This window comes from Sorex araneus, chromosome 5 (genome assembly GCF_027595985.1).
Source record: "Sorex araneus isolate mSorAra2 chromosome 5, mSorAra2.pri, whole genome shotgun sequence".
Taxonomy (NCBI): domain Eukaryota; kingdom Metazoa; phylum Chordata; class Mammalia; order Eulipotyphla; family Soricidae; genus Sorex; species Sorex araneus.
Genome location: NC_073306.1, coordinates 120,593,954 through 120,621,598, shown reverse-complemented (window position 1 = coordinate 120,621,598; position 27,645 = coordinate 120,593,954). Strand labels below are relative to the sequence as shown.

At 50.3% G+C, this 27,645-nt stretch overlaps 1 protein-coding gene across 2 annotated transcripts in view; it reads right to left on the bottom strand.

Annotated features, from left to right (window-relative positions):
* The window catches only part of RPN2 (ribophorin II), a 49,305-nt gene that overhangs the window by 12,204 nt on the left and 9,456 nt on the right, over positions 1–27,645 (bottom strand). For both annotated transcript variants that reach the window (XM_055137864.1, XM_004612500.2), the window contains exons 3-10: positions 24,460–24,555; positions 23,021–23,196; positions 17,524–17,599; positions 16,438–16,572; positions 13,228–13,404; positions 11,019–11,137; positions 9,692–9,797; positions 1,105–1,196 (exon numbers count right to left, since the gene is read on the bottom strand). In XM_055137864.1, the coding sequence (XP_054993839.1) occupies positions 1,105–1,196; positions 9,692–9,797; positions 11,019–11,137; positions 13,228–13,404; positions 16,438–16,572; positions 17,524–17,599; positions 23,021–23,196; positions 24,460–24,555 (977 nt within the window). The remainder of the gene's footprint in view (positions 1–1,104; positions 1,197–9,691; positions 9,798–11,018; positions 11,138–13,227; positions 13,405–16,437; positions 16,573–17,523; positions 17,600–23,020; positions 23,197–24,459; positions 24,556–27,645) is intronic.

Below are 27,645 nucleotides of genomic sequence, written 5' to 3'. Positions count from 1 at the left end.
GGGGACTTGACACATCATCACGGCTGTGGCCACAGGCAAAACAGGGGCCTTAACTACTTAACACACCATCACCATCATCTCTCTGGCCCCGAGGGGCGGCTCCAGAGGCAGAGCACACACCTAGCAGCACGGCCCCTGAGCACTGCTGGGGGTGACGCCTAGGGAAAAAACAGCAACAACAAAAGCAAAAAAAACACAACAGGGGGGGCCAGAGAGATCGTAGAGAGGGTGGGGTGCCTGCCTTGCACACAGCTGACCCAGGTTTGATCCCCAACACACGACCGCCAGAGTCCCACCAAGAATGATCCTTGAGCAGAGCTCAGGAGAAAGCCCTGAGCACTGCCAGGCGGGGCTCCAAGACCAAACCAAACGAAGAAGACCCAGGAAACTCTGTCTCTCTGTCCCAGACGCCATCTCAATGAATTTTTCTGCCTTTTTTTTTTTTTTTTTTGGCGAGGGGGAAGGTCACAACAGGCAGTGCTCATGGATCACTTCTGGCAGTGCTTGGGAAACCATCTGGGGTGCTGGGAACCTAACCCAGGTCCGCTGCGTGCAAGACCAGCACCCTACGCGCTGTATGCAGTCTCTGTTCCTAGAAGCCAGGTCTCAGACTTGATGAGAAAGGATCTTTCAACTTGTCCTAAGCTGGGGTTTTAGGTTAAGATGGCCAGGGGAGGGGCTGGATGGGGGTAGGGCCTTGGCCTTGCATGCCGCTGACCCCGGTTCCATCCCCAGCACCTCTTGTGGTCACCCCCCAGGAGTGATTCCCGAGTGCAGAGCCAGGAGGAAGCCCTGAGTGCAGCCAGGTATGGCCCTCAAGTAAAACAAAAAACAAAAGATGGTCGGGGACAAACCAAGCAACATGGTTCTAGAAGTCACACCTGCTGTTTTACCCTTAGGCTACACCCTCTCTGCAGGCCCCCCGACTCCGAATCATGCTCGGAGACACCTGCCCTAGCAGACGCTGGACATGTCCCCGCCCCACTGCCATTATTAAAACATCCAAGCCAGGGGCAGAAGGCTGGTCCTTAGTGACTTCAGCACCCGCTGAGTAAAGCTGGGGCTCACCCTCACCCAATCTTCACCCTACCTACCCCTACCTACCTCGTCGTTTTGGGTGCAATGCTCTGGTCCTTGTCCACAGTGGAGAGATCAACATTTGTGATGCCAACTTCAGTCGAGATCTTGATTCTGAGCTAGAGTCACACAAGGGAAAGTGCCAAGTGAAGCAGTGAGTAGGGTCTGGAGCAAGAGTAGCGCAAGGAGGGCACCTGCCCTGCACGAGGCCAACCTGGGTCCGATCCCCCATATGGTCCTCCAAGCACCTCCAGGAGTAATTCCTGAGTGCAGAGGCAGGAGCAGTGGCCCCTGAGCATCGCTGGGTATGGCCCCCAGACAAACAAAAGATAAGTAACAAGTATATAAATAAAACACACACACACACACACACACACACACACACACACACACACACACTTTTTTCCCTACTCTTTTTTTGCTTGGTGGGGGGTAGGTCCGGGCCAGACCTGGCAGTGCTAAGGGTCTTACTCGGTTCCCTGAACACAAGGCATGAGCTCAATCAATCTCACCCTGCTCAGCTATCTTCTTCGGTCCCCCAAATTTTCTACTATTATTGGTGAGCAAAATCAGGAAAAAAAATTCTAGGGTAGGAGTCTTCATGATTATAGTCATTACCCAATCATGAACTATAAGCACACACATACTTACACGTGTTGGCATATTCATGCATGAGGCCTGGGCTTGATCTCACGAACCACAACATAAAGTAAATAAACAAATAAAAAAGACAAGAAAATACTCGGGACATAGCGTGCTGAAAGGCGAGTCTATTACTCTACTGCCGAGCGTCTCGGACTAGAAATGATCAATGGAGTGACCACGTGCAACCCATGGAGCGAATACCTGCCGAGGGGGCCACAGTGTGGTCCTCGCACAGTACCCCGCCGCTGGGAGTATTATTCTAAACTGCTTGTTGGTACTGATTTGAATATCCTCGTATGATTACCGCATGAATCAAGGCTGTGTGACTGTTCTCATTAAGAAAGACAATAGAGGGGCTGGAGCGATAGCACAGCAGGTAGGGCATTTGCCTTGTATGTGGCTGACCCGGGTTCGATTCCCAGCATCCCATATGGTCCCCTGAGAGCCGCCAGGAGTAATTCCTGAGTGCAGAGCCAGGAGTAACCCCTGTGCATCGCCAGGTGTGACCCAAAAAGCAAAAAAAAAAAAAAAAAACTCAATAGAAAAAGAAAGAAAATTCTCAGAGAGGAAACAAGCTAAAAGTTTACGTGATGGGAAATTCTGGAGTTAGAATCTAAGTTTGAATGTGCAAATTATGCAAACCCCAGGCACTTTTTTTTTTATGAGCAAACATTGATCTGTAAGCCTTCCAAATATTTGATAAGCTCGAATGTAATGCCAAAGGAAATCCTTGCCAAATCCACTGGCTTGTCGTTTAAGCCAGATCCAGAGGGAGAAAGGGAGGGAGGTGCAGAGAATGGGATCCCGCATAGCTCTGGCAGTTTCAAAAATGCATTATCAAGGTGTGACAGTGTCACATCGAGGTCAAAGGAGAAAAATTAAAAAGGGATAAAGACTGCTATCAAGAAAATCCTTTTGGCAGCCTACTCTCCTGCCTCTAGAATAGCTGAATAGGAGTGTTCTGTTTTGCTTAAATTAAGAAAAAAAAAAAAAAAGGAGTCTGGAGCGACAGCACAGAGGGTAGGGCATTTGCCTTGCACACAGCTGACCCGGGTTTAATCCCCGGCATCCCATATGGTCCCCCAAGCAAGGCCAGGAGTAATTCCTGAGTGCATGAGCCAGGAGTAACCCCTGCGCATCTCTGGGTGTGAACCAAAAAGAAAAAGCCACCCAGGCCTAGGGTGGAGCACTAACGCACTAACACTACTGACTTATTTGGGGGATGGGGAGGCTCCCAGGTGACTGGCACTGCTTGGGGCCCAGTGGTGATGGGGGCCACCTGGGCCACACCCCGTGGTGTCCGGGGGTCTTCAGTGCCAGGGATGGAACTCGCATATCCAAGACAGAACACGCCTGAGCCATCCCGCAGGCCCCACAGGCAGGACGCGCTGTTGGAGACCCCTTTCCCGACACCCCCCGAGAATTCTCCGGAGTCCTTACGGGCACAGGGACACAGAGACAGTGCAGTGCACTGCCCGTCCCCAGGAGAAGCGCAATACAAGGGAAAACGACGCAAGCCCAGATCACTGCTTTCATGGAGGGACAGGCAAGGTGCCGCGAAAGCACAGGCACAGGCACTGCGACCCAGGATGCCCGAGACACAGAGCAAGACTCGGCTCTCCAGGGTGGGCAGAAGCAGGAGCTGGGTGGGACCCCCTCACAGTCAAAGTCTCCCAGAGCGAACTACGCTGCAATTTTCATCAACATTAACCAGATAATTCTCTTTTCACTTCTGGTTTACCCTCTTAAGGACTCACTCGGTTCGTAAATGTGATGTTGAAATCATTACCCCACTTAAAAGTCCATCAACAGGAGACTAGATCAGTCAATAATGGGACACGAACCCTCTGACGACGAAGCGATTACAAAGGACACGGTGGTGTCTATAGAGACGCAGAGACACGACCTTCTCTCCGATACAGTCGTTGATGGACGGGCTCAGAGTTCAAGTCGAAGCCTGTCTGTTGCTGGGCCCTGGAGACTGGGTGACTCTATTTCCCCAGCCCTGAGAGAAGACTTTCAAATTTCATTGTGAATTTTCCTGTGCTGGACTTACATCTTTTACTATTTCTTTAAAAACAGACTGTCAGGGCTGGAGCGATAACACAGCGGGTAGGGCGTTTGCCTTGCACGCGGCCGACCCGGGTTCGATTCCCAGCATCCCATATGGTCCCCTGAGCACCACCAGGAGTGATTCCTGAGTGTAGAGCCAGGAGTAACCCCTGTGCATTGCCAGGTGTGACCCAAAAAGAAAATAAATAAATAAATAAATAAATAAATAAATAAATAAATAAATAAAACAGACTGTCTGGGCCAGGGAAAAAGCTCCTCGGGCTGGAGCACGTGTTCTGTGTGCAAGAGGCCCAGGCGCAACTCCCAGCCCCCAAAGATCCCCTGTACTGTCAGGAGTGACCCTGAGCATCAAGCCAGGTCATCAAGCCTGTGAGCAGGGGTGGGTGTGATCCAAAATACAAAAAATAAAATAATATCAAAGCCAAAAACTCCCAGAGGCACCTGAGAGCCAGGGAAATGGCTTGAAGGGCGAGAAGAGCGGGAGCACAAGCTTGGCACAGGAAGGTCCTGGGTTCGATTCCTGGCAGAGCCCGGTCTCCCGAGCACCGCTGGGCTAGAAAAGCAATACCAAGCCGAGTCTGCCTGAGCGCAGCCACTGAGCACTACTTGGGAGCCCTTGGAATAAAACCAAGCATCTGAGGATGAGCACATGTGTGACAGGCTGCCCCCCCCTTTGGTTCCTGTTTTTCCTGGGGGGAAGAGGCCACCTTAGGGAATGGGCCCAGGGCCTCCCGCATCGGAGTGTGCATTAAGCCACACCCCGGGCCGTACTTCCTTCTTTCTCTGGCTCTTTGTTCCGGGGCCTTATCTGGCAGTTTCTGGGGACCCTGGGAGGCGAGTGGCTGGACCCCAGGCCTCCCCCACCACACACACACAGCCTGTGACACACCTCCTTACACTTCCTTTACGGACACTGACAGAAAGGATCACCCCGAACTAAAAAAAAACTAAATTTAAAATAAAAGAAAGCATACACCAACAAACAACAGTGCCCCTCCAGGAACGGGATCTAAAAAGTAATCGCTCCTGGGCCAGGGATGCGTTTCAACGGCAAAGCTCCTTAATGGGCTCCCCTCCCCCATCTCCATGGATGCACACAAACACATTTAAAGATCTGTGTAAGGCACCTCAGTGGATCCTAATTATAGCGATTAAAAAAAAAAAAAAGCCATGAATTTTCCAGTGTTTGCATCGAATCCTGACTCCCAACTTCTAGGAAGCCCAGAGTCAAGTTAACACCTGCTGGTCAGGACTCAGCTCTGCGTTTATTCGACATGGACATCTTAAGCATTCCCGGACAACTCAGACCCTAGGGAGGACAAAGGGCAAACTGCAGGGCACTCAAGTCATTTCTGGTTTACTCTACTAGCCCTTAACCAAAAAAGCCCCCGAGTTAGTGCTGTCTCTGTAGCACAGACAGCACACGGGGCTGTTCTTGAGGGGAGAACAGTTTAAGTCAGTTCTCCTGTCCCCCAAACCCTGCTACAAACACATCTCTGGGAACATCAGAAAGAAACAGGGCCGGAGCGATAGCACAGCGGGTAGGGCGTTTGCTTTGCACGCGACCGACCTGGGTTCGATCCCCGGCATCCCATATGGTCCCCCAAGCACTGCCAGGAGCAATTCCTGAGTGCAAAGCCAGGAGTAACCCCTGAGCATCGCTGGGTGTGACCCAAAAAGCAAAAAAAAGGAAAGAAACATGTTGTTTTTTTTTTTTGCTTTTTGGGTCACACCCGGTGATGCACAGGGGTTACTCATGGGATGCTGGGAACTTAACCCAGGTCGGCTGCATGCAAGGCAAATGCGCTACCCACTGTGCTATCACTCTAGCCCAAGAAAAGTGTTTCTATGCTGCTCTTTGAAAGCAAACTGAGAAGGAAAAGTCCGCCCGCCTCGGTCGACGCCAGGGCCGGCTCTTCAGCCCAACACGGTCAGTTTTTATAATGGAAGAGAGACGTGGTGAGCGGCAAAGCTCGGCCTGTGACACCATGAATCACCCTCACCCGTCTGTGCTGCACGCCACGTACACCTCAAAACACGCTTTAATGCCAGGAAATGCAGTCTTTCTGGGAGTAATAGCTGCCCTGTTTAGCTCATTACGCTCAAAAATAATGGCGCATTAGGGGCGATTAATGCTAATAAGAGCCTCTGAAACCCTTGCTTCTGTGATGGCAAGGCCAAAGCCAGCAAGTGCTATTATGTGTCTCCCACCCCCGGCTCCCGCTAATGTGCTTGGACCACCTGCAGGCATCTCCCGGGCTGGAAAATGGTCCCTGCTGACGACACTCCGGAGGTTCTAAGTGGGAGGACTGAGGTTACACAGACCCTGTCAGCACCCACACACGTGTGCATGCACACACACAGACCTCCACGGGGGAGGGGGAGGAGGTCTGCGACACTCACGCCATCACCGAGAAGGAAAATGGCAGTGGCCCCAATTAGGGTCTGTTTCCATTATGTGAGTAAAAGCTATTAGCTGTTATTTCTGCTAATTTGTACTTAAAATAAATTTTCCAAGGACCACAGAAACACCAGGCTTTATATTATTGAAAAACCAAGCTGTTAGAGTAATCAAGAAGACACCACAGTACTGGTCTAAAGACAAAAATATAGAGCAACACAACAAAAAAAAAATATAGAGCAACACAATAAAAAAAAGTACATATATATGTATATATATATACACACATATATTCTCAATCTAGAAACTATCCCTCATCTTATGATCAACTGGCTTTATTTTCTTTATTCTCGGGGTCCACCTGGCCACGTTCAGACTGGTATGGTGGTGACAGTGGGGCAGGCCACCAGGGCCATACCCCGCAGTGGTGGGGAGCAGGCAGTGAGCATGAGCTGACCACTGAGCCACCCCTCAGCCTGTTCAACTACAGTCCGGCAAGGCTAGGATTCGTCACCATCATTCCCGATATTCTTGCTCGGATCATCCCAGATCTGGCCTTTGCTGAGCCTCACGCTCCCTTTCAGTGCAAGGCTGTGGCAAGCAGAAATGAAGCGGCGAGTGTGACGGCGGGGGCTGGAGAGGCAGGAGAGGCGTTGGTGCAGACCCCAGGGGCGCTTACCTCGAATGTGCTCATTTGCAAGTAGCTCCTTCAGGAAGGAAATGGAAAGCAAAGAATCTGGATCTTAAAGGTTCGAGATACATAATACCGTGGTCTCTAGGCGCATTTTGTGTGAGAGACTGGACTCCGGTCCAGACGTTTCTGCCAGGCCAGAGACAGGGCTTAAAGGGGAGGCCTGGGTCGAAGTCTGGGTTTTATTTCAGGTACGTGGTTCCCTGAATACTACCAGGAGCAACCCTGGGCACAGAGTGAGGAGCAGCCCCCGGCACGGCCAGGTGTGGCCCCAAAACCAAACAAATAAAATCTGCCCCAATCCACAGCTATCTCATGCCCCCAAAAGACAGAAAATCAAACAACAACAACAAAAAAGGCAGACTAGAATTTTAGCAAGAATCTTCCTTTCTCCTTTCCTCCCCCTCCCGAACGAGACGCGAGTCGCCACCCACAAACGGCCATAATCCCAGAGACTCAGAAACAAATCTTGGAACCCAGAGGCATTTGGCAGAAATCCCTCCAGATTTAATTATCGAAATTCCAGAATTCCAAAATCCAGAATCCCAAAATTCAGTAGGCCGCGCAACATCCTAGGCTATTCATAAGCAGCAATAGAAAACATAGTGACTAGTGTTGCTTTTTCGGCTGACCTCAGTGTTGGGGGAAAAATCTCAAATAACAATGGCGGGCCCTGTGTCAAAAGATTGAATATAATCAAAGTAGAGAGTCATGTGGACATCATCTGCCACGCAGGTAGGGGGAGGGTGTTGGAAGGGGGGTATACTGGGGTTGTTGGTGGTGGGAAATGTGCACTGATGAAGGGACGGGTGTTTCATTATTGTATGACCAAGTCTTAAACCCGAAAGCCTTGTAACTGCTCTCACGACGATTCAATTAAAAAAAAAAAAAAATCTCCCTTTGTGTCAAACTCACTGCCTGTTAAGTATTTAACTTACCTCCCTAGCTCCGTTAAGTAATGATAATCGGAAAGGTCAGGCTGCCTGATGCCACAGTCTTTCACTGAAAGGGAGTGTGTGGCTCAGAAGCCCGTCACGAGGCTCAGCAAAGGCCAGACCTGGGATAATCCAAGCAAGAATATCGGGAATGACAGTGACGAATCCTAACCTTGGGAATAAAATTACTACCTGTAAATATCAAATATTTGAGACAAGCAATCTGTATGTTTAGGAGGGGCACAGTGTTTTCTAACAGCATAATTTCAACTGATTATGCAGAAAGACTAAAAGATCAAATCACCCTTTGAAAGAAAGACATACCAGTAATAATTGTGGGAAGCAAGGTCATACTGCGCACTGGAAAGGCAGAAAAGTCTCAGAGTACCAGACAATCACAAAGAAAAGTCTCAGAGTACCAGACAATCACAAAGACGGCAACTCTGCAGTCAAGAAATCTGGAGCAGTCTTGCAAAAAAAAAAAAAAAAACAACAACAGCACGAGCTGAATGTTCTTATGGAGAAATATCAGACAAACCTAAGAGACATTCTACGAAGTAACTAACCAGTTTCTCTTGGAAAGTCTCATGACCAAGAGATACACTATCCTCATCTGGGGGAGGCTAAAGGGATGCAACAACTCCCAGAACAGGCAACCAGGCTGGACGCTGGGCCAGAGAAGGGAAACGGGTGGGGTAAGTGGTCAAGTTCGAACCGAAGTCTGCAGAGCAGTTGCTAGCACTGTACTAACGTTCATTCCCCGGCGGGGATCGCTGCAGTGATGGAAGTGAACACTTGGGAAGCCTGGTGAGTGGGAATTCTCTGTATTACTCTTGCAACTCTCGGCCTCACCCAGGGAAGGAAGCAAGTTGATCCCGCCTGTCATGAAGCTGTTGGAGAGGTAACAGTGGCAGCTGTGCACACAGAACTCACCAGGCATTTAAGAAAGAGCTCAACTACCGACAATTCTGATTTACAATAAGAAAAGGTTACACCGTATTCCAGTTTGTAAAAGTAGCAAAATGTACAATTCATCTAAAATAAACTTCCTCCCAAAGAGGTTATAAAAAAAAAAAACCCACAGGGCCTGAAGGGGAAAACGTCAATTAGTTGGAAGAGCACTGATGTGGAATGCCTCAGACCACAATAAATGAGGTCTGAAGCCACTCGGATATTCAGCGCAGCCCGAGTGAGCTGAACGGGGGAAACAGTTCATTACGGAAGATTTTCTCTGGTGCTTCACCCAAACAGACTCACTCCAGGGCCGGGAGCCCGTGAGAGCTTCTCAGCACCTCGTTAGCAGCAGGCACTTTCCTAGACCCATGAAAGCCTGAAATACACAACATCTGAGAACTATTTCTGCCTCGGCAGAATTGTGGGTGACTTCAAGATTTTCCTACTTCCTAAATTTCATGTAATCCCATAATGGCAAATTACAATGGAAAATGAGAAAGGAAAAAAGCAAAAGCCCTGTGACCAAGTTCTTGACTGGTTCTGTCAAACAGTCTAGTGCGAGCCTGGCCCTCTTTTGCTGCTACTGCTGCTCCTGTTTTAGGGTCACACCAGGTGTATTCTGAGCTACTCCGGGCACACACGGAGCTATTCCCAGCACTATGTTCGGGGGTTTAGCCGCTGATTCGGGGGGAACCACGTGATGCTGGGGGGAAATGCTGGGCTTCCTGCATCACGCAAAGCCCACATTCAGTGGCTTAGTCACCTCTCTGGTCCCAAACTGATTCCTCTCTTCACATACACCAGTCATTTCAAGTGAGGGAACCAAATGTTAATTCTTTGGTCATTTCCTTGCATACATCTGTACATATATGTAGCATTAACCATGACAAAGGAGAAGACAAGAAAATCACGTACCTCTACGGTATTTGCAATGTAACGGCTGTCACCTTCCACTTTGACAGAGAAGTCATAGTAACCACTGGAGAACTTGGCATTCACGAAGTTGAGTTCAAAAACATCCCTGCCAAGAACAACACAGGGTGAGCAAGCCCCCACCGAGGCTGCCAGGAAGGGAGTGCACGGGAGGACCAAGTGAGGCACCCTTGGGAGACAGCACAGGGCCAGCACCTCCTCCCTTTCCAATATCCCTCCCCTGGGATAGCTCCTGTTCAGTCACAGACTATAATCTGAGGAACATTCCTGCACAAGGCAGTATGATTGTAGGTAGCTGTTATTTCCACTCTCCTGTACCTCGAGAATGTCCTACTAAAATGTGTATCTCGGGGCTGGAGTGAGATAGCACAGCGGGTAAGGCGTTTGCCTTGCACGCAGCCGACCCGGGTCCGAATCCCAGCATCCCATATGGTCCCCCAAGCACCGCCAGGAGTAATTCCTGAGTGCAGACCCAGGAATAACCCCTATGCATCACCAGGTGTGACCCAAAAAGCAAAATAATAATAATAATAATAATAATAATAATAATAATAATAATAATATAAAATGTGTATCTCACTCACATGAAACGATCAACAACTTTGCTTTGGGGGGAGACGGGGTGGGAATCCCATCTCCACACAGCAAAATCTCCAATGCATTTTATTACTCATTCCTTACAATGATTTGGCTGTTTTTGTTTTGAGGGCACACACAGCAGTGCTCAGGGATGACTCCTGGCCAGGCTTGGGGGCCATATGGGATTCTGGGGATCAAACCCAGGTCAGCCATGCATGAGGCAAGCGCCCTACTGGCTGTACTAGCTCTCCAGCCCACTGATTCTGTCTTTGAATTTCAGATAGTGCCTGGATAACTTTATGACTAAAAAAAAATTATTTTTTTTCCTCTAAAACTCGTTCTTCATCTTATTAACATATTAGAAAAATTTTGTAAGACTTCATATAAAATCCGGCCCTTGGGGCCAGGGAGTGGCCCGAGCAGTGAACTGTGAGGTATGAAGCCGGGGGTCCAATTTTCTTCACTCCGTGCCTGGCATTCCTTCTGTTCTCACACTCAGCTGTTCAAAATTTACCTAACAACACGCAGTCATTAAAAATAAACCAGTGAATCTTTAATCCCACGGGCCTGGGTAAGAAAAATAAAATACAAGGGAAATATAGGTTTTTTTTTTTTTGCGTGTGCAAGGCAAACGCCCTACCCGCGGTGCTATCATGCCAGCCCCGGGAATAAAGTCTTTTAAAATAAGAACGTGCTGAAAGGAGAACGCCTTTAAACTGCCCAGACTCACCCGGCGGGACGGAAGGGCGTCTTCTGAAGGACCGTGGCTCTGGAGGCCACAGACTTTGCGTGCTCCAGCTGAACCGTGGCCTGAGTCAGAGGCTGGGATAGGACATTGGTGACCTGCAACTGCAAATACAATGAAAGATTATGTGCAGTTCCACAGGCTGTGTCTGGGCGCTTCCTTCATAGGGAGTAGCCTCTGCACGGCAAGGAACGCTCTTACCAGGAAATTCTCAACTTCTCAGAAATGAAACACAGAAAAACACACTTGGCTTTAGAACAATATCGACTCTAGAAGGTGAGTGGTAGAGAGGATCTCCAAGATTTTTGTTTGCTTGTTTGGGGGCCAAACCAGCTGTCCTCCAAGCTTACTCCTGGCAGGGCTCGGGGGACAATGTGGATGCTGGGAATCAAACCGAGGTTGGCCACCTACAAGACAAGCACCTGGCCTGCTGTGCTCTCTCTCCAGCCCTGCAAGATCTTGCCCAGTGATCTCATTTTCAGATGAAACTAGAGCCCCAAAGAAGACTGACGCCAAATGACTTTCTGAGCTCCGGTTCTATTCACTTTAAATTATGATTAGAGGGGCTAGAGAGACAATACTTGCCTTGCACACGGCCCACCTGGGTTTGATCCCGGCACCCCGTGAACACTGCTAGGAGTGATTCCTGAGTGCAGAGCCAGGAGTGATCTCTGATCAGTAACAGGTATAGCCCCGTCCCCCCCCCAAAAAAAGATTAGAAAATAAATGTAAAAATACATCTAACTATAAACAGACATACTTAAGGGCAGTTATTAACAATGGGAAAAACAAACAAATTAATTATTAATAACTATCACTTCTTAAAGTCAACTATCAGTCAGATGCTAAATCTGGCTCTTTAATACAGACTTGCGCCTCTCCTATGAGGTTGTACAAGACTGTAGATAGTCTAACCTCTACTAAATAAATAAGGCCAAGTATGGTTAGGCAAATGCCAATGGTCACGAGGTCAGCTAAGGGCCTAGGACTGGACGCCCCGTCTGCCCAGCTACGAAGCCAGTTCTTTTGCTTCTCTTCCCTCACAGTGTCCTATGACCCGAGAGAGCTACAGTAGGAATCAGGCTACTTCTCTGAAAACCCAGACTTTGCTGAGGGGAAGTGGGGTGTCCGCAGGGAGGGGTGAGGCCATCCTGAAGTGGAGGCACTTTCTCAGGAGACGCTACAGAAGTCAGGTGAGCAGAGGCTCCAGACAGAACCATCCTTGCGTGGAACCCCGATGTACATGTGGAACAAAACAAAATGCTTGTTTCTTAGGCAGGTCTTAACATACCCTGGTTTCCAGACAGCAGCAACAAAAAAAGCCTCATATAGCGGGGAAGAATCTACCCACATTTACTCTGAGGAAAGAGGGATTACAAAAGCAGCTTCCTGTTGAGGGCAAACTATCGAGCCATTAGAATGACTTGGAAATTCGACAGCTGTCTTCAGACACGGCTCCGGTTCTATTCACTTTAAATTATGATTAGAGGGGCTGGAGAGACAATACTTGCCTTGCACACGGCCCACCTGGGTTTGATCCTGTTTCAGTGCTGGGAGATGCGTTTTAGAAGTAAAGCTTTGCTCTACATCTGGAGTTATGAACACTCAAACACAGATCCCTTTTTTTAAAAAAAAAATAGGGCCCACCCCCAGCAGTGCTCAGGGCACCCCCAGGGCTGCAGTGTGGTACTAGAAAACAGACTCAAGGCTTGCACAAGTGCTGTGCGACTTGTACTCTCTCCAGGCCAAGAAATACATATGTCTTGAACTTAATTTCTTAAAAGCCCGACAATCTGGCGGCTGGGGCAACAGTACATCGGTAGGGCGCTTGCTTTGCACACTGTCAATGTGGGTTCAATTCCCAAGTCCCACCAGGAAGGATCCCTGAGCACTAAATCAGGAGTAATAAGCCCTGAGTACTGCCATGTAAGGCTAAAAATCAAAATAAACATACAGCGGGTAGGGCACGTAAACCAAAAAAAAAAAAAAAGGGGGAAAAATGAAATAAACAAAAATAAAATCCTCTAGAAGGGAATCTTGACTTGCAGACAGACGTCAAGGGTTCTGGGACTAGCTCACCCCTTCCTGGCCAGGGGAAACGAGGCTCAATGGGGGACCTAGCAGGGCTGCCAGCGGTGCAGCGAGGCGGTTTCTGAAAGCCTCTGGGGGGACGGGCAGGGCCCGAAAGTCTTACCCGCAGCAGGGCCTGGTCCTGTGTGTAGGAGGCCGGGCCCTCGGGCACCACCACCACGGGCACGTGGTAACGGTTCTGGGTGAGCGCGGCGGCGGCACAGGCCACGCTGAAGGCTTCCGAGAGGGACTCAAAGTTCTTCTTGCTGAAGATGGTATTCATGAGCTGGACCACCTGATCCTGAAAGAGAAGTGCAAAGGAATTGCCGGATCTGTAGGGAGCAGGGCGGTGGCAGAGCCAGCACCCCCGCCCCACCCCCGCTGGCCTGGAAGGCATCTGGCCACTGGCTGACACTGGCCAGGGGATGCAGCTGATGTTCTGCACCTAAGCTTCAAGCTGGGATTTTGCCCACAGATTAGGAGAAAATCTTTGCCCACCACCACTCATCAGACAAAGGGTCGACATAAAAGAAGCAGAAGGTGGGCTGGAACGACAGCACAGCGGGTAGGGCGTTTGCCTTGCACGCACGTGGCCGACCCAGCTTTGATTCTCAACATCCCATATACTCCCTCGAGCATCGCCAGGGCTAATTCCTGAGTGCAAAGCCAGGCATAACCCCTGAACATCGCCGGGTGTGACCCAAGGAAAAAAAAACAAACAAACAGAAGGGCTGGCAGAATTTTATAAGATACAATCAACCCCATTAAAAATAAAATTGGGAGAAGAGATTAACAGAAACTTCCTCAGAGAAGAGATACGAATGGCCAAAAGGTGCATGAAAAAGTGCTCTGCATCACCAGGGAAATCCAATCATGAACAGCTTTGTGAGGGTCTATCTCACAGTGATTCATCAAAGAGTTAAAAAAAGGAATAGAGGGGGCTGGAGCAATAGCACAGCGGGTAGGGTGTTTGCCTTGCACGCGGCCGACCCGGGTTCAAATCCCAGCATCCCATATGGTCCCCTGAGCACCGCCAGGAGTAATTCCTAAGTGTAGAACCAGGAATAACCCCTGTGCATCGCCAGGTGTGACCGAAAAAGAAAAGAAAAAAAAAAGAAATCCTAAAAAAAAAAAAAAAAAAAAGAAAGTATGGTGCATATACACAAAGCAATACTACTCGGCTATAAGAAAGGACAAAATCATGCATTTTGCCGCCATGTGAATGGATCTGGAGAAGGTCATTTGGAGTGAAATTCTACAGTAAAGGGACGAAAGAATGACTGACCTCATTCGTGAGGCAGTCTTTAGCAGGAAGAATCGTCTTTAGCAGGAAGCCTGTCACTATAGGGAGAGGGAGACTTGGGGGTGGGACAACAATGGTGGAGGGAAAGTGACATTCTGCTTTATGCATGAGATCAATATTGTATGCACTGTACCAATATTGTAAAATGACAGTGCCAAAATAATTTTTCTTTTTAAAAATCCCACTTGGACTCTGGTTGTGAATGTGATTGTGCAGGGGTGAGGGCTGAGGTTCCAAGGCTCAGGCCTGGCACTGCTGGGACCACGAGGGCCATCCTGGCAGTGCCAGGAGGGTGACAGCGGTGCTGGGGACAGAACTCTGGGCCTCTGCATACGGGACATGTTGCTCGAGCCCTTGGAATGCTCCTCCTGGCTCAGATTTTGGGTGTTCCCCCCTCCCCCCACTTCTGAATACAAACTGGAATTCCCGAGCTTGTCTGCCAACCGTGTACTGGACGTCCCCTAGACAACACCACACACCTCTACATTTACTACTGGTACCAATGAAATACAACGAATACACAATGAACTGTTTAAGTGTCTACATGTGCCAGGTACTCTGATGGGCGCTTCACATTAATTCAAATCTTAACAGAAATCCTGGGGAAAAAATCAGTATCCTATGTTAAAACAGAAAAAAAGTGGGCGGAGGGGTGCAACACACACCAAAGAGACTTGTCCACAAGGTCCCTCCAGAACAAGACAGATCTCCTGATTTCTCAACTCCCAGCTAAGCTATTACATCTCTCCCACCCCGCCTCGCAGCAGTTCACTGGGCTACCTGTAGAGAAAGCACAAACCTTATGACCAAGACGCACGTTAGAAAGGAACTGAAATAGCTCTCCATTAAGAACTAATGGGTTGCTTGCAGAAGAAAAGTAAAAGCAATTTTTTTTTTTTAAAAAAAGTGGAAACTAAAAGGCATTATTAAAATCCTGAAGACTGTTTGCTGAAAAGGAAACCTTTTCTATCTCACTCAGATTTGTTTTTTAAAAACTACCATCGAACAAAAGAGCTCCCTTGTTCCCGACAGTGTTATTCACAGTCGACATGAAATAATTCTCTTTAATTGTACCAATTACATTTTTTTCCATCACTAGGCTGCTGACATGCTAAAATGGGTAACGATTCACCAGAACGGTGGTGTCAAAAGCAGTGACAGCAAAATTAGTTCAGACAAGTACCTGGGTAGCAGAAGCTTGGGAATAAAGCAAGTTTAGTCTAATAAAACTAAGTTTAAGCTGTACATGTCTAACGCCACCAATTCATCCACATCCTGCATAGATAAAGAGACTCTCTAATGAATTTCTTTGTTCCCAGAGACCCATATTCCTGCACTTTCACCCATAACAGAAATGAAAAGAGATGTTCTTATCTCTAGATCCACTTAACACATGGCGGTTGTGTTAAGGACGTTGTCAGGATGCCAAATATCCAATCACATCCTCCATGGGGGGAAAAAAAAGAAAATAATTAACCGTTGGTTAATTATTTACTGTTTACTTTTAAAAAAGAAAGAAAGTTGTAACTTGGAACCCAAACCTCCCCTCCTACACTTGCTTGTATTTTAAGTCCTTTGGATCAAGGAGTGTGACAGTGGGGCCTGCTCGGACTCTCCACACACACACATGCCAGCAACCAACACCTCCTGGTTTCAAGGGCCCCTTGAAAGTTCAGGGGAGAGGGAATTCGTTAGGGGTGCCTGGCAGACACATGCACCTCAGTGGGGCCGGGCGGAGGGAGAACAGGCAAGTCTGAAGCACAGGGCGCTTCTCGGCAGGAAAAGATTTCCGTGTGGAAAGCGTCCACGAGACAGGGAGCACCGTGAGGAATGGCCTCAGGGCACGCTGGGATCCCACTTCAAGCAAGCGTGGCAATGCTCACTGGTCTGTCCCACCACCACCACGCGTCTCCTGAGGACAGGGAAGATTTCTCTCTCTTATCCCCAGCGTGGCCACACCCCAATGCCACCCCGAGCAGAGAGCGCCGGCAGCTCCTCTGGGTTCTCTGCCGTGGGAAGGCGGGTAAGCACCTCTTTAATGGACGGCTCTCTCCCCACGTGGTCCATGAGCTTGTAGGTGGCGGCCACAAATAATGCCGTCGTCTCCAGTCCTTCTTCGAACTGCAGATACACGCCGCCCAGTTCATCTAGGCGAGCCACCAGGTCCTGTCACGACAGAGCAGAAGTGTGTGGGCAGGCACGAGGGAACAGAAGTGGGGTGCAGCCCAGGCCCCCAACATTACAGATGCATTGTTAGAAATCTTTCTGTCCACCCGAGACCACTCCGGTCATGGAGCACTGTCTCCCCCACACCAAAAGGGGCCGAGTACCATAGAGACCTCTGAAGAGAAAAGTCTCTCCCGGGGGGCACAAGCCAAGGAGCCCCAAAGGCACCAGCCAGTTCAGAGCAGAAGGGCGGGCGAGGGGGCAGACTGCCGTGCACCCAGAAAAACGTGGAGACAACCAGAGACCGCGGCCATCACGTCACAGACCCCCCAGAGCAGAGCATCTCCCAGGTTCACTCGCTGCTGCTCTAAAGAACCTGCACCCTGTGCGGGGAGGGCTGGCCCGTCCCGGGCAAAGGAAAGGACACTGTGACAAAAACCACAGGCCAACCTCTTCCTCAGCCCCATCGAGTCCAGGTGCTCGAGAGCTTCATTTATTTGCCCTACAACCACCACCTGAGGAAATTGTGGCGGGGCTGGAGTGAGAGTACAGCAGGCAGGGTGCCCGCCATGTGGGTAGGGCGGCTGACCCAGGTTGATTCAATTCCCGGCATCCCACGGGGCCCCCACTCAAGCACCAACAGGAGCGATTCCTGAGTGCAGAGCCAGGAGTAACTTGAGCAACGCCAAGTGTGACCCAAAAACTTTTTTAAAAGACACACAAAAAATATTGTGGTTCAGAGAAATGAAATCATTTGCTTGGAAATAAAAAAAAAAAAAGGATTTCCTAGGACTTACTGTACTGTTCAGGTACAAAAGAAGAACAAAAGCATATCCTGGATTTGGAAAGAAAGGTAAACTGGCTGCAAGGACACGTGTCTCCGTGTGGGATACTTCTAAAGGGTTTCAGAGACGGGAGCTGGGGAATTCACGTGGGGAAACAAATCCATACCTCAATCTCTTCCACGATGCTTCTGAGATCAGCCTGCTGAGACAGGTGCGAGGCAGTCTGCAGAGCCTGGACCGTTCTGGAAAGCAAAGCACAAAATCCAATGAGTGGCAAGACTCCCCTCCTCCACCCACCTCTCCCTGGATTGGGACAGCACCAATATTTCATTTCTGTTCCTTAGAAGTAAAAGACAATCTTGGCCGTTAAGGAGCCTATTTGCAATCCAGTAAGGAAAGACGGGACAGAGATTGGGAAAAGGGCCCTACCAATAGCAGTCACCCAAGAGAGAGGACAGGCACGCAGCAGTGATGAGAGCAGAGGGGGAAAGAGGCTCGCTCCCCTCTGAGAGTCTGCACATGTCTAGGACCCCGAGGCTAAGGCTTTGGGTTTTTCAGACCTATGCTCTTGCGGAACGGGGATTCAAGGCAGGCCGGGAGCACCGGGTACCCCCTGGCGTCCAAGGCATGTGCTGCCTGTGGATTTTCAATCTTTCTCATTCCGACTAAAGGAAAACACAGCAGAATCTACCTTTGTAGACTGCAGGTTACAACTGAGAGCAACTTCCGTGAAACAAGGTTACCACGGTACAAACAGAAGCATGGGAAATGCAGATAAATGAAGGTCAGTCATCATTCAGACATTAGAGACGATGAAAGGAACAAAAGGAGCGGTACCAAAACCCGAGTGTATTGTATGCTTTTCTTCCTATAATTCTTTTATTTTTTTATTTTTTATTTATTTATTTTTTAATTTTTATTTTTTTAAAAATTTTATCACCATGTGGAAAGTTACAGAGTTCTCAGGTTTATGTCTCAGTTATACCGTATTCAAACACCATCCCTTCACCAGTGCCCATATTCCACCACCAAAATCCCTGGTATACCCCCCGCCCCCCACCCCAACTGTATAACTGATGAATTTCACTTTATTTTCTCTTCCCCTTGATTACGTTCCATATTTCAACACAAAACTCACAATTGTTGTGGGAGTTATATCCCCAAACAAGATAACCCTAATAAGGAGGCATTTGATAATTAGTTTTCCATTAAAAGATTGTATGTTTTCAGGTTTTAGAAAAGGTCTCGCGGCCGCTAATGCGGCCGCGTGGCTCAGATGTGTCCCAGTCCCGAATCCTGGAGCCGTGTTAGTTGCTGCTCAGTGTCGCCAGGGTTCCATCTGGAGAAGGTGTGCTGACGGCACCTCCTCCTTCCGGCCCCCCGATGTTGCTGGCCCCGATTCGGGTCCGGAGCATGGTCCGGGCCGCGTTGCTCACCAGAATGCCTGCCGCTTCTCTGTGGATTGTGGCAGCAAGATCTCTTCCTATAATTCTTACTACAAGAGTAACCTTGTCAAAAATCCAAACATCACACACACACAAAAATAATAAATCAAGATTCCTATAGCACTCACATCTAAAAGATAACTAACTTCCGGAGGCCAGAGAGTTGGTGCAGAGGTTAGCGTGTTTGCTTTGCACACTGCCAGCCCCGGCTCATCCTCTGGCACTGTATACAGTCCCCTGAGCATCACCAGGAGTGACCCCTGAGCACAGAGCTAGGAGGAAGCCCTGAGCACAATCAGGTGCGGCACAAAAACAGAGCAAAGAGAAAAGAAAACCGTTTTCCAATCACTTATTTTTTTTGTCATGTCAGGGATCACGCCCAGGGTCTCTCATGTCCGAGAAGAGTGCAGTACATCTGAGCAACTTCCTTGGCCCCTCCAATTTATTTAAACTTAACGATATCCTGCGTACCTCTTTCCATGAGCAAATAAACTTCAAACATATTTAATTCTTAAAAACAAAGGAACAGTATGGCACTGCTTAGAGGTAACTGACTTCTTAAACCATTTCATTTGCTCATTTAATCACCAGTGAGGGGCGGGAGTGATAACACAGTGGGCAGGGTGCTGGCCTTGCACGTGGTAGACCTGGGATTGATCCCAGCACCCCCCACGGTCCCCTTAGCAACGCCAGGAATTATTCCTGAATGCAGAGCCAGGAATAACAACCCCTGAGCATCACCAGGTGTGACCCAAAAAGCAAAATAAAATTAATTTTTATTGATCTCCCCTGAGCATCGCTGGGGCTACTCCTGGCTCATGCACTTAGGAATTACTCCTGGCAGTGTTTGGGGGACCATATGGGATGCTGAGAATCGAACCCGGGTCAGCCGCATGCAAGGCAAACGCCCTACCCACTATGCTATCGCTCTAGCCCCTAAAATTAATTTAAAAAAAAAATCAAAGCATAAACATTTCTTTTACACAATGCTGCAACTGCCATCACTTATTTGCACAGTGCAGAGCTACATGCCTGCGTATGTACAGAGCTCATGCCTGCATATGCACATGCCACATTTGAAGTCACTGCAGTGAAACTCACATATCTGAGGGAGTCACTTAAGGTAATGATTCAGTGACACGCAGTCGTGATGATGCGTGATCATCACCTGCATCTACGTCCAAACATTTCTCCAGCTGGGGCAGAAACCCACACCCTGCACAGACGCCCTCCGGCTCCCCCGCCTTCGGTCCCTGGCAGCCTGCATCGGCCTCCCTGGGTTTACAGTCTGGGCCCTTCTGTGCTTGGCTTCTTGGCAACCTGAGCGGCACGTTTTCAGGGCTTGTCACCACGCACCGGGGCTTCACTTTTACCCGGCTCTTCCCTGTGCACCGTTTCGACCCCCTGCCCCTGTTTTTCTTCCCTTTGGCGTTGCTGCGGCAATGAGGGTCACACCGGGGGCTGGCAGTGGCGTCTGCCAGGGTGGCGGTGCTGGACTTGGTGCTCCCAGGAGATGACAGCTTGGCGCAGTGCCAGGGGTCCTAGACCACCATGCCTGGTCCCTGCAAGTATGGGCTGGGCTGCACCAGGGATTGAGCTCACAGCCTCCTGCGTGCAGGGAGGGTGCTTCTCCTGGGCTCTCCCCGGACCCTGCTTTTATTCCTCCTGAGTATATTTCTGTAAGGTCAACCTTAGGTACTTGTACGTAAGGTTTTTTTTTTTTTTTAATTAGATTTAATTTTCTTTCTTTTTTTCCCCTGCTTTTTGGGTCACACCTAGCGATGCTCAGGGGTTACTCGGGAATTACTCCTGGCGGTGCTTGGGGGACCATATGGGACACTGGGAATCAAACCCGGGTCGGATACGTGCAAGGCAAATGCCCTACCTGTTGTGCTATCGCTCTAGCCCCAGATTTAATTTTTTTTAACTTCTGTGAGTTGGAAAATAGAAATGGTGACTTTCTGGGCCCAATGGAGGCAGCTGAGGACCCCTGGTGGTTAACCAGACCGCCGCTCTACTCCAGAAGCTTCCCGCCTCCCCGGAGATGACGGCCCCGGAGAGCAGCTACCACTTATCTAGTCAAGGCGTCAGGGACTCCAGAGACAACGCTGTCGGCGTTCGTCACGATCATTACAATTTAGATTCCCTCCCTGGAAAAGTCATTCCATTAAGATGACAAGTTGGAAAACAGGAGTCACAACTCACAGAGGGGAAACCCCGAGTCTTCAACGACGCCGACGGGACGCCTGTCAGGTCAGAATGCACGTGAGAAAATGGAAGCTGAATCCCCCCCAAACACACACCCCCCCACCTCTGCCCGGCCCCGGACACAGGGCCGGGGAGGCTGCTGAGAAAGCACAGGTGGACCCTCCAACACACAGACCCTTTCCCTGCTCGGAAACAGGCGAGCATCACGCTGCTGACGACACATCGGAAGTTTCAGGATGAAACGAGCACTCTGAGCTCTTGAACAATCCTCCCTCTGGAGTACTCAGCCCAAGCACCGAGAAAGCCCGGTCTCTCTGGCGAGTAGGCAGTCGGTGACCCTGAGCTTGTGAGAAACTACCTGCAAACCTTCGAAAAATTTGTTTTTATTTCCATTCTGGAGAAGTTTATGAATATTTTCTTCCTACTTTATGGGTTCCTAATTTATATCATCTTTCTTTACACAGGGCAAATCAGCAGCAGCACTAGACAAGGCATCCTCTCAGTCTGACTTTCACGGGACTCCTGAGACAGGTCACTTTTGCTGACTTCAGAAAACCCGAGGTGGGCCAGCTTGCTCACTGTCACAGAGTCCACGGACAGAGCAGTGGCTAGGGACAGACTGAGCTCATCTATAGCATGTCATCTTTCTACGTGAAAAAAAACACAACTATACGAAGTGGGGCTGGGGCTGTAGCCTAGTGCCAGAGCACACGTCCTGCATGTGTGAGGCCTGGGTTTGATCCACCCCAGCACTGCAAGAAGACAAGTATGTACATAAAGTCCCAAACCAAAGAAAACCCCTGCCACTCCATGAAGGTGTAACTTCCCCTCTACCAACTGTTTGCACCCATCCGTCATGCATTAGATCTATGAGCATTGCAAACAGAGAAGTTAGTTATCATTAATCTAAGACCAGCGAACAGGGGGCAGGAAAGATAGTACAGGGTTAAGGCACTTGCATTGCATTCAGCCGACCCTGGTCTGACCCTCAGAACCGCCCAGGTTAACTTGGGAGCAGAGAGCCAGAAATCTCCTTGAGCACCACTGAGTGTGGCCTTGCCCTTCCCTCAAAATAAATGCATAGTGTTAGAGGGAAAAACTATACCAGGGCTGGAGCAATAGCACAGCGGGTAGGGTGTTTGCCTTGCACGCGGCCCACCCAGGTTCAATTACCAGCAACCCATATGGTCCCCCGAGCACCGCCAGGAGTAATTCCTGAGTTCAGAGCCAGGAGTAACCCCTAAGCACCGCCGGGTGTGACCCAAAGAGGAAAAAAAGAGAAAAGTCATCTGTATCAAGTTTTCATTCGACTTCTCAGCAGAAACCTCACAAGCCAGGAAGGAATGGAATGACATATTCTCATCGCTGTAAGACGGAAAAACTACACATACCACCGCCTGGGGGCTGGGGGCGACAGGAGGGCTCCCAGCGGCACAGCGCCCTGGGTCACACCCAGGTGGCCAGAGTTCCAGGCCTGGGCCCAGCAGCGCTGGGGGTGGAACTCATGACCTCTGATCACGGTGCCCCAAGCCGCCCCGGCCCTGCCACGTGATGAGAGACACGCGGGAAAGCCGCTCAAGTTCCCTTCCGAGATGCCCCTCCTTCACGACGCCTCCGGCAGCAGCAGACTCCAACTCCCAGAACACTCTCCCCCAGGCCAACCCCTGAAGACCCCCGCTCCCGCCAAGCCCCAGCACAAGTGGCTCACAGGCCCCATGCCCCCTCAGCTACCACCAACCTTGCTGAAACCCGCCGATGGCGGCAAGTGTGCCTCTCTACGGCAGCGGCTCTGCCCCTCCACAGGCCATCTGGTGTCTGGGAGGCAGAGTGTGGTCACCCCGGGCAGGGGGGAGCACGGGGGCTGGGTGCCACGAAGCCAGGGGCCTCACCTGCTCCCGTTCAAGAGGACACCTGGCCCGACGCCCAGCTCTGGCCAGGGACTATCGCTGGGCCCCCACACGAGCCCTCCCAGGGCGGCCCTGGCGGGGCCGAGGACCCATGGGGACTCACGCGAGCACAGTCTCCTCCTTGCCCAGGCGGGCGGTGAGGGCGCCGAGGGCCTCCTGGGAAGCCAGGGGGAGGCCGAAGCCACTGAGGGCGGCCACCGCGTGGTAGATCTGGGAGACGGGGGAGTCCTCGCTGACCGTCGCCAGGAGCAGGTCTTTGGTCTCGTTGGAAATGGAGATCTAAGAGGGAATTGGCAGACACGGAGCGTTAGGGCAGCTGTGGGCCACTTGAGGCAGGCACTCGGAGCCGCAGGCCAAGCCAAAGTCACCCCGGCCGCCTGCCCGCACCGTCAGTGCCCAACACCAGAATCGAATGCTCTAAAACCTCCAACACTCCTGAAGAGACACTGGCAAGTCACTTGGCTGCTGAGTTCTCCTATGTTCAATAACAAGGATGTCCAAAAACACGGCATGAAGGCCTTTTCCCCCTTTACCTTGAACTTGTTTGTTTCTTGAGTTTCACCCAGGGATGCTCAGGGCTCTGCACTCAGGGTGCTCGGGAACCAATGGGAAGCTAAGGAGCAAACCTGGGTCGGGACGTGCAAGACAAGCACGCCAGGCATTGCACTATCTCTCCAGCACCCATTTCGAATATTTTTAAATGTTAGAGGGAGATGCAAAGAAAACTCAAGGCTTCTTTGCAAGAGAGGGAACGAGTAGGAAAAATTTATTTAAGATAAACAAATTTATTTAAGATAAAAATTTATTTAAGATAAACAAAAAGTTCAGACTAAAGGAATTGTCTGGGAGGTGAGGTATATGCCCCACCCAGAGCTGATTTAATCGAATCCCGAGCCCTGCAAACAGCGCCCCCAGCACGGCCAGGCGAGACCCCGGCACTGCTGAGAATGGCCCAACCCCCCATGACCCCCCCAAAAATTAAAATCTTAAGGCCATGGAAAGTAATTAATCAAGGGGGAAATAAGCAAACTACACTTCCATAGGAAGGAAGATCATTGGGGGAGGTGACGGGAGGAGGTGGCCGTGCACGAGTGAGGCTCGGGACTTAACCTCCAGCAGCAAACGAAAATAAACCACAAGAAAGGCGTTTCCACCCACACCATCAATTCTCATTCTGTGGGTGAAGAGACGTCCAGCAGGTAGGGCAGGAGCCTTGTAAGGGGCCTGCCCGGGGTCCACCCTGAGATGCTGGTCCCCAAACATGGCCAGCAGTGATCGCCAAGTGCAAAGTAAGGAGCAAGCGCTGAGTACCACCGGCCAACAAGGCTGGCATGACCTTTTCTCTTCTGAAACACGTGCAAGGGCCGGGAGGTGGCACAGTGGCAGCACACGTCCCTTCTGTGTACAGGCCTGGGTTCCCTCCTCAGGGTCACCGGGCCCCACGGTGCCGCCATCCCCGAACAGCACTGGGAGGGCTTAAGCCCGCCACTCCCAGATAAATGGGTATATGAGACACATATGAACGTGGGACCCTGTACTCACCTCACAGCCCGGGAGGGCCCGGCTGGACTGGGCCGCGTAGAACAGGGAATCCACGTTGCTGGGATCCAGGTTCGACTTAATGAAGCTGCATGCTTTCTAGACAGGGAGAAAAAGTCCATGAGCAGTGGTGACCCCCGCAGTGACCAGGACAAGTGTTTTGTTTGACAAGTAATCCTAAGGATTCTGCAATGGCTGATGTTATCAGTTACACACGATTTCTCCCTTTTTCAGGTGTGTTACCGGGGGTCAAACCCAGACACACATGCGTGTAGCTCTAAGATACACCCCCAATTCAATAATAAGCAGTCATTTTCCATACCATACTTTATTACCCGGGACTGGAGCGACAGCACAGCGGGTAGGCTGTTTGCCTTGCATGAGGTCGACCTGGGTTCGATTCTTCCGTCCCTCTCGGAGAGCCCAGCAAGCTACCGAGAGTATCCTGTCCACACGGCAGAGCCTGGCAAGCTACCCATGGCGTATTCGATATGACAAAAACAGTAACAACTCTCACAATGAGATGTTACTGGTGCCCACTCAAGCAAATCGATGAACAATGGGAAGACAGTGCTATAGTGCTACTTTATTACCCAACTCCCAACTTCACAGAAAGAGAGCAGAGAGGAAGACACTCTAGTCCTCCCGGACCCTGAAGGGAAGGAGAGAAACCTCTCTCTGCACCCGCCTGTGCTGGGTGCACGGCAGTCTTCCCCTTCCTGAACATAAAACACTGTGCTATCGACTGTGGTTCCACGAACAGAAAAAGAAACTGAGGCTCGGCGATAGGGCATGTCACGGAAGTGACAGAGCTGAAAGTGGCTGAGTATCTTCTGATTTACCTGTCCTGGGCCAACACATCTGATTTCAGGGGAGATGCTCTGGGGGACAGAGAGACAGCCCTCCTGCGCCTGTCGTGACGGCCTGACACACTCTGCCCACATCCCCACCGCACCTCAGCCCCTCCCCTCCAGCACTGCAGCTCCCGGGACTGACGGTCAGACGTCATTCTGCCAGAAAGGCTTCACCTCGGGCTGGCCAGGACTCCTCTGACCTGAGCCCCTCACCACACTGTCCTGACCGCCCCCACCGGTGACTGCTGCCAGGATCGGGGGCCCAAACGGACTTCCACCATGAACTCCAAACCACAGTACTGAATCCCGCCATGGGGCCAGAGAGACGGGAAGGTGCCTGCCTTGCCTGACCGACACACCCCCCCGCCCCCCGCCAGCTAAGAGGGAATGATAAGAGTCAGAGCTGCTAAAAGGGCGTCTGAGGTTAGCACAGGGCACCGAGCGACATGATGGTCTACGACTCTTCAGGGAAAGCTCTTCTTCGTGACCCATGCGGCGAGAGCAACAGGACGGCAGGTAGGGCATTTGCACTGTATGAGGCTGGCCCGGGTTCGATCCCTGGCACATCAAAGTCTCCGGAGCCCTATCATGAGTGATCCCTGAGTGCAGAGCAGGGAGTTAGCCCTGAGCACCACTGGGTGTGGCCAAAGGAAAAAAAAATAGCTATCCTGGATTATCTAGTATTTTTAGTGTGTGATGGATCACTTCCACAAAAAACACTGTTTACATTTTAGGAATAAAACTCACCTTTCAAAACCAGTGAATTTCAACCAGGAGTTTGAAAAGACAACAGAACCGAGAAAAGTAACAAAACATTTCACACAGCACCAGTGACGAGTGTCACGGAGCGGCAGGGGACACTGGGACAGTGGTGGAGGGAAGCGAGGGGCAGACACTCTGGGGAGGGGGCTGGAACAGCTTTCGGTGAAGCCCTACCATTAACAGATCTGTCAAACATGGTGCCTAAAAAAAAAAAAAAAAAACTATTCACAGAATCCTTTCAGGGAGTGCAAGGCTAGGGCTGCGGGAAATGCTCTGTCGCCACCTGGTGTTTAACGGTGAAATGACAGCACCCAAGTTCCCTGAGCAAGGATAGCAGCTATGAACAACGTTACTTGAGCACTTTGTCAAGAGAATAGGTCTATTCCAAGCGCTAGATATCCATTTTTCACTCTAGATATCCATTCCTAGGAGACAACATGAGAGCTTAGGCCCTCGTATTATCTGAGGTTTGCAGGTAGGAAAACAGGACTGTGCAAGAGAAAACACAGGAAAACAGGATTTGCACAAGCTGCCAACCCGGGTCAAACCCCCGAACCACATGGTCCGCTGAACCCTGCTAATAGTGACCCCTGGAGTAAGTCCCAAGCACCACCAAGTGGGGCCCAAAAACAGGAAGGAAGGAAAAGAAAGGAAGGAAGAAGGAAGGAAGGAGAAGGAAGGAGGGAAGGAGAGAAGGAGGGAAGGAGGGTAGGGAGGAAGGAAGGAAGGAAGGGAGGAAGGAAGGAAGGAAGGAAAGAAGGAAGGAAGGAAGGAAGGAAGGAAGGAAGGAAGGAAGGAAGGAAGGAAGGAAGGAAGGAAGAAGAGAACAGGAGGGGACAGGATGAGAGAGAGAAGAGAGGAGGGAGAGACCAAGAGAGAGACAAAAGACAGAGAGTTTAGGGGCTGGAGCAATAGCACAGCGGGTAGGGCGTTTGCCTTGCACGCAGCCGACCCGGGTTCGATTCCCAGCATCCCATATGGTCCCCTGAGCGCCGCCAGGAGTAATTCCTGAGTGCATGAGCCAGGAGTAACCCCTGTGCAATGCCGGGTGTGGCCCAAAAACCAAAAAAAAAAAAAAGAGACAGTTTAGAAAGCAACACTTCAGAGATCAAGTGAATTATCTAAGGCCACTTAGTTTTTTTCTTCCCTCAAGATTTTACTGAATCAGGGCTGGAGTGATGGCACAGTGGGTAGGGCGTTTGCCTTGCATGAGGCTGACCCAGGTTCGATTCCCAGCATCCTGTATGGTCCCCTGAGCACCACCAGGAGTAATTCCTGAGTGCAGAGCCAGGAGTAACCCCTGTGCATCACCAGGTGTGACCCAAAAAGGGGAAAAAAAAAAGATTTTATTGAATCCCTGTGAGACAGAGCATTACGAAGCTGGCCACTCGGCTCTCGGTGGAGGAGCTGGAATTCAACCCTGGGTACCTGGGGTCCAGTCTGAGCTCCCCATCCTCTGCCTCTACCGGGACCCCTTGGACTAAAACCAGCACCGGACCTTCTCAGATGCTCGTGCCAACACTCATGGCAAACAGGAGCAGCGAGCGGCAAGTTCCTCAGCTCCTCGTGCTGG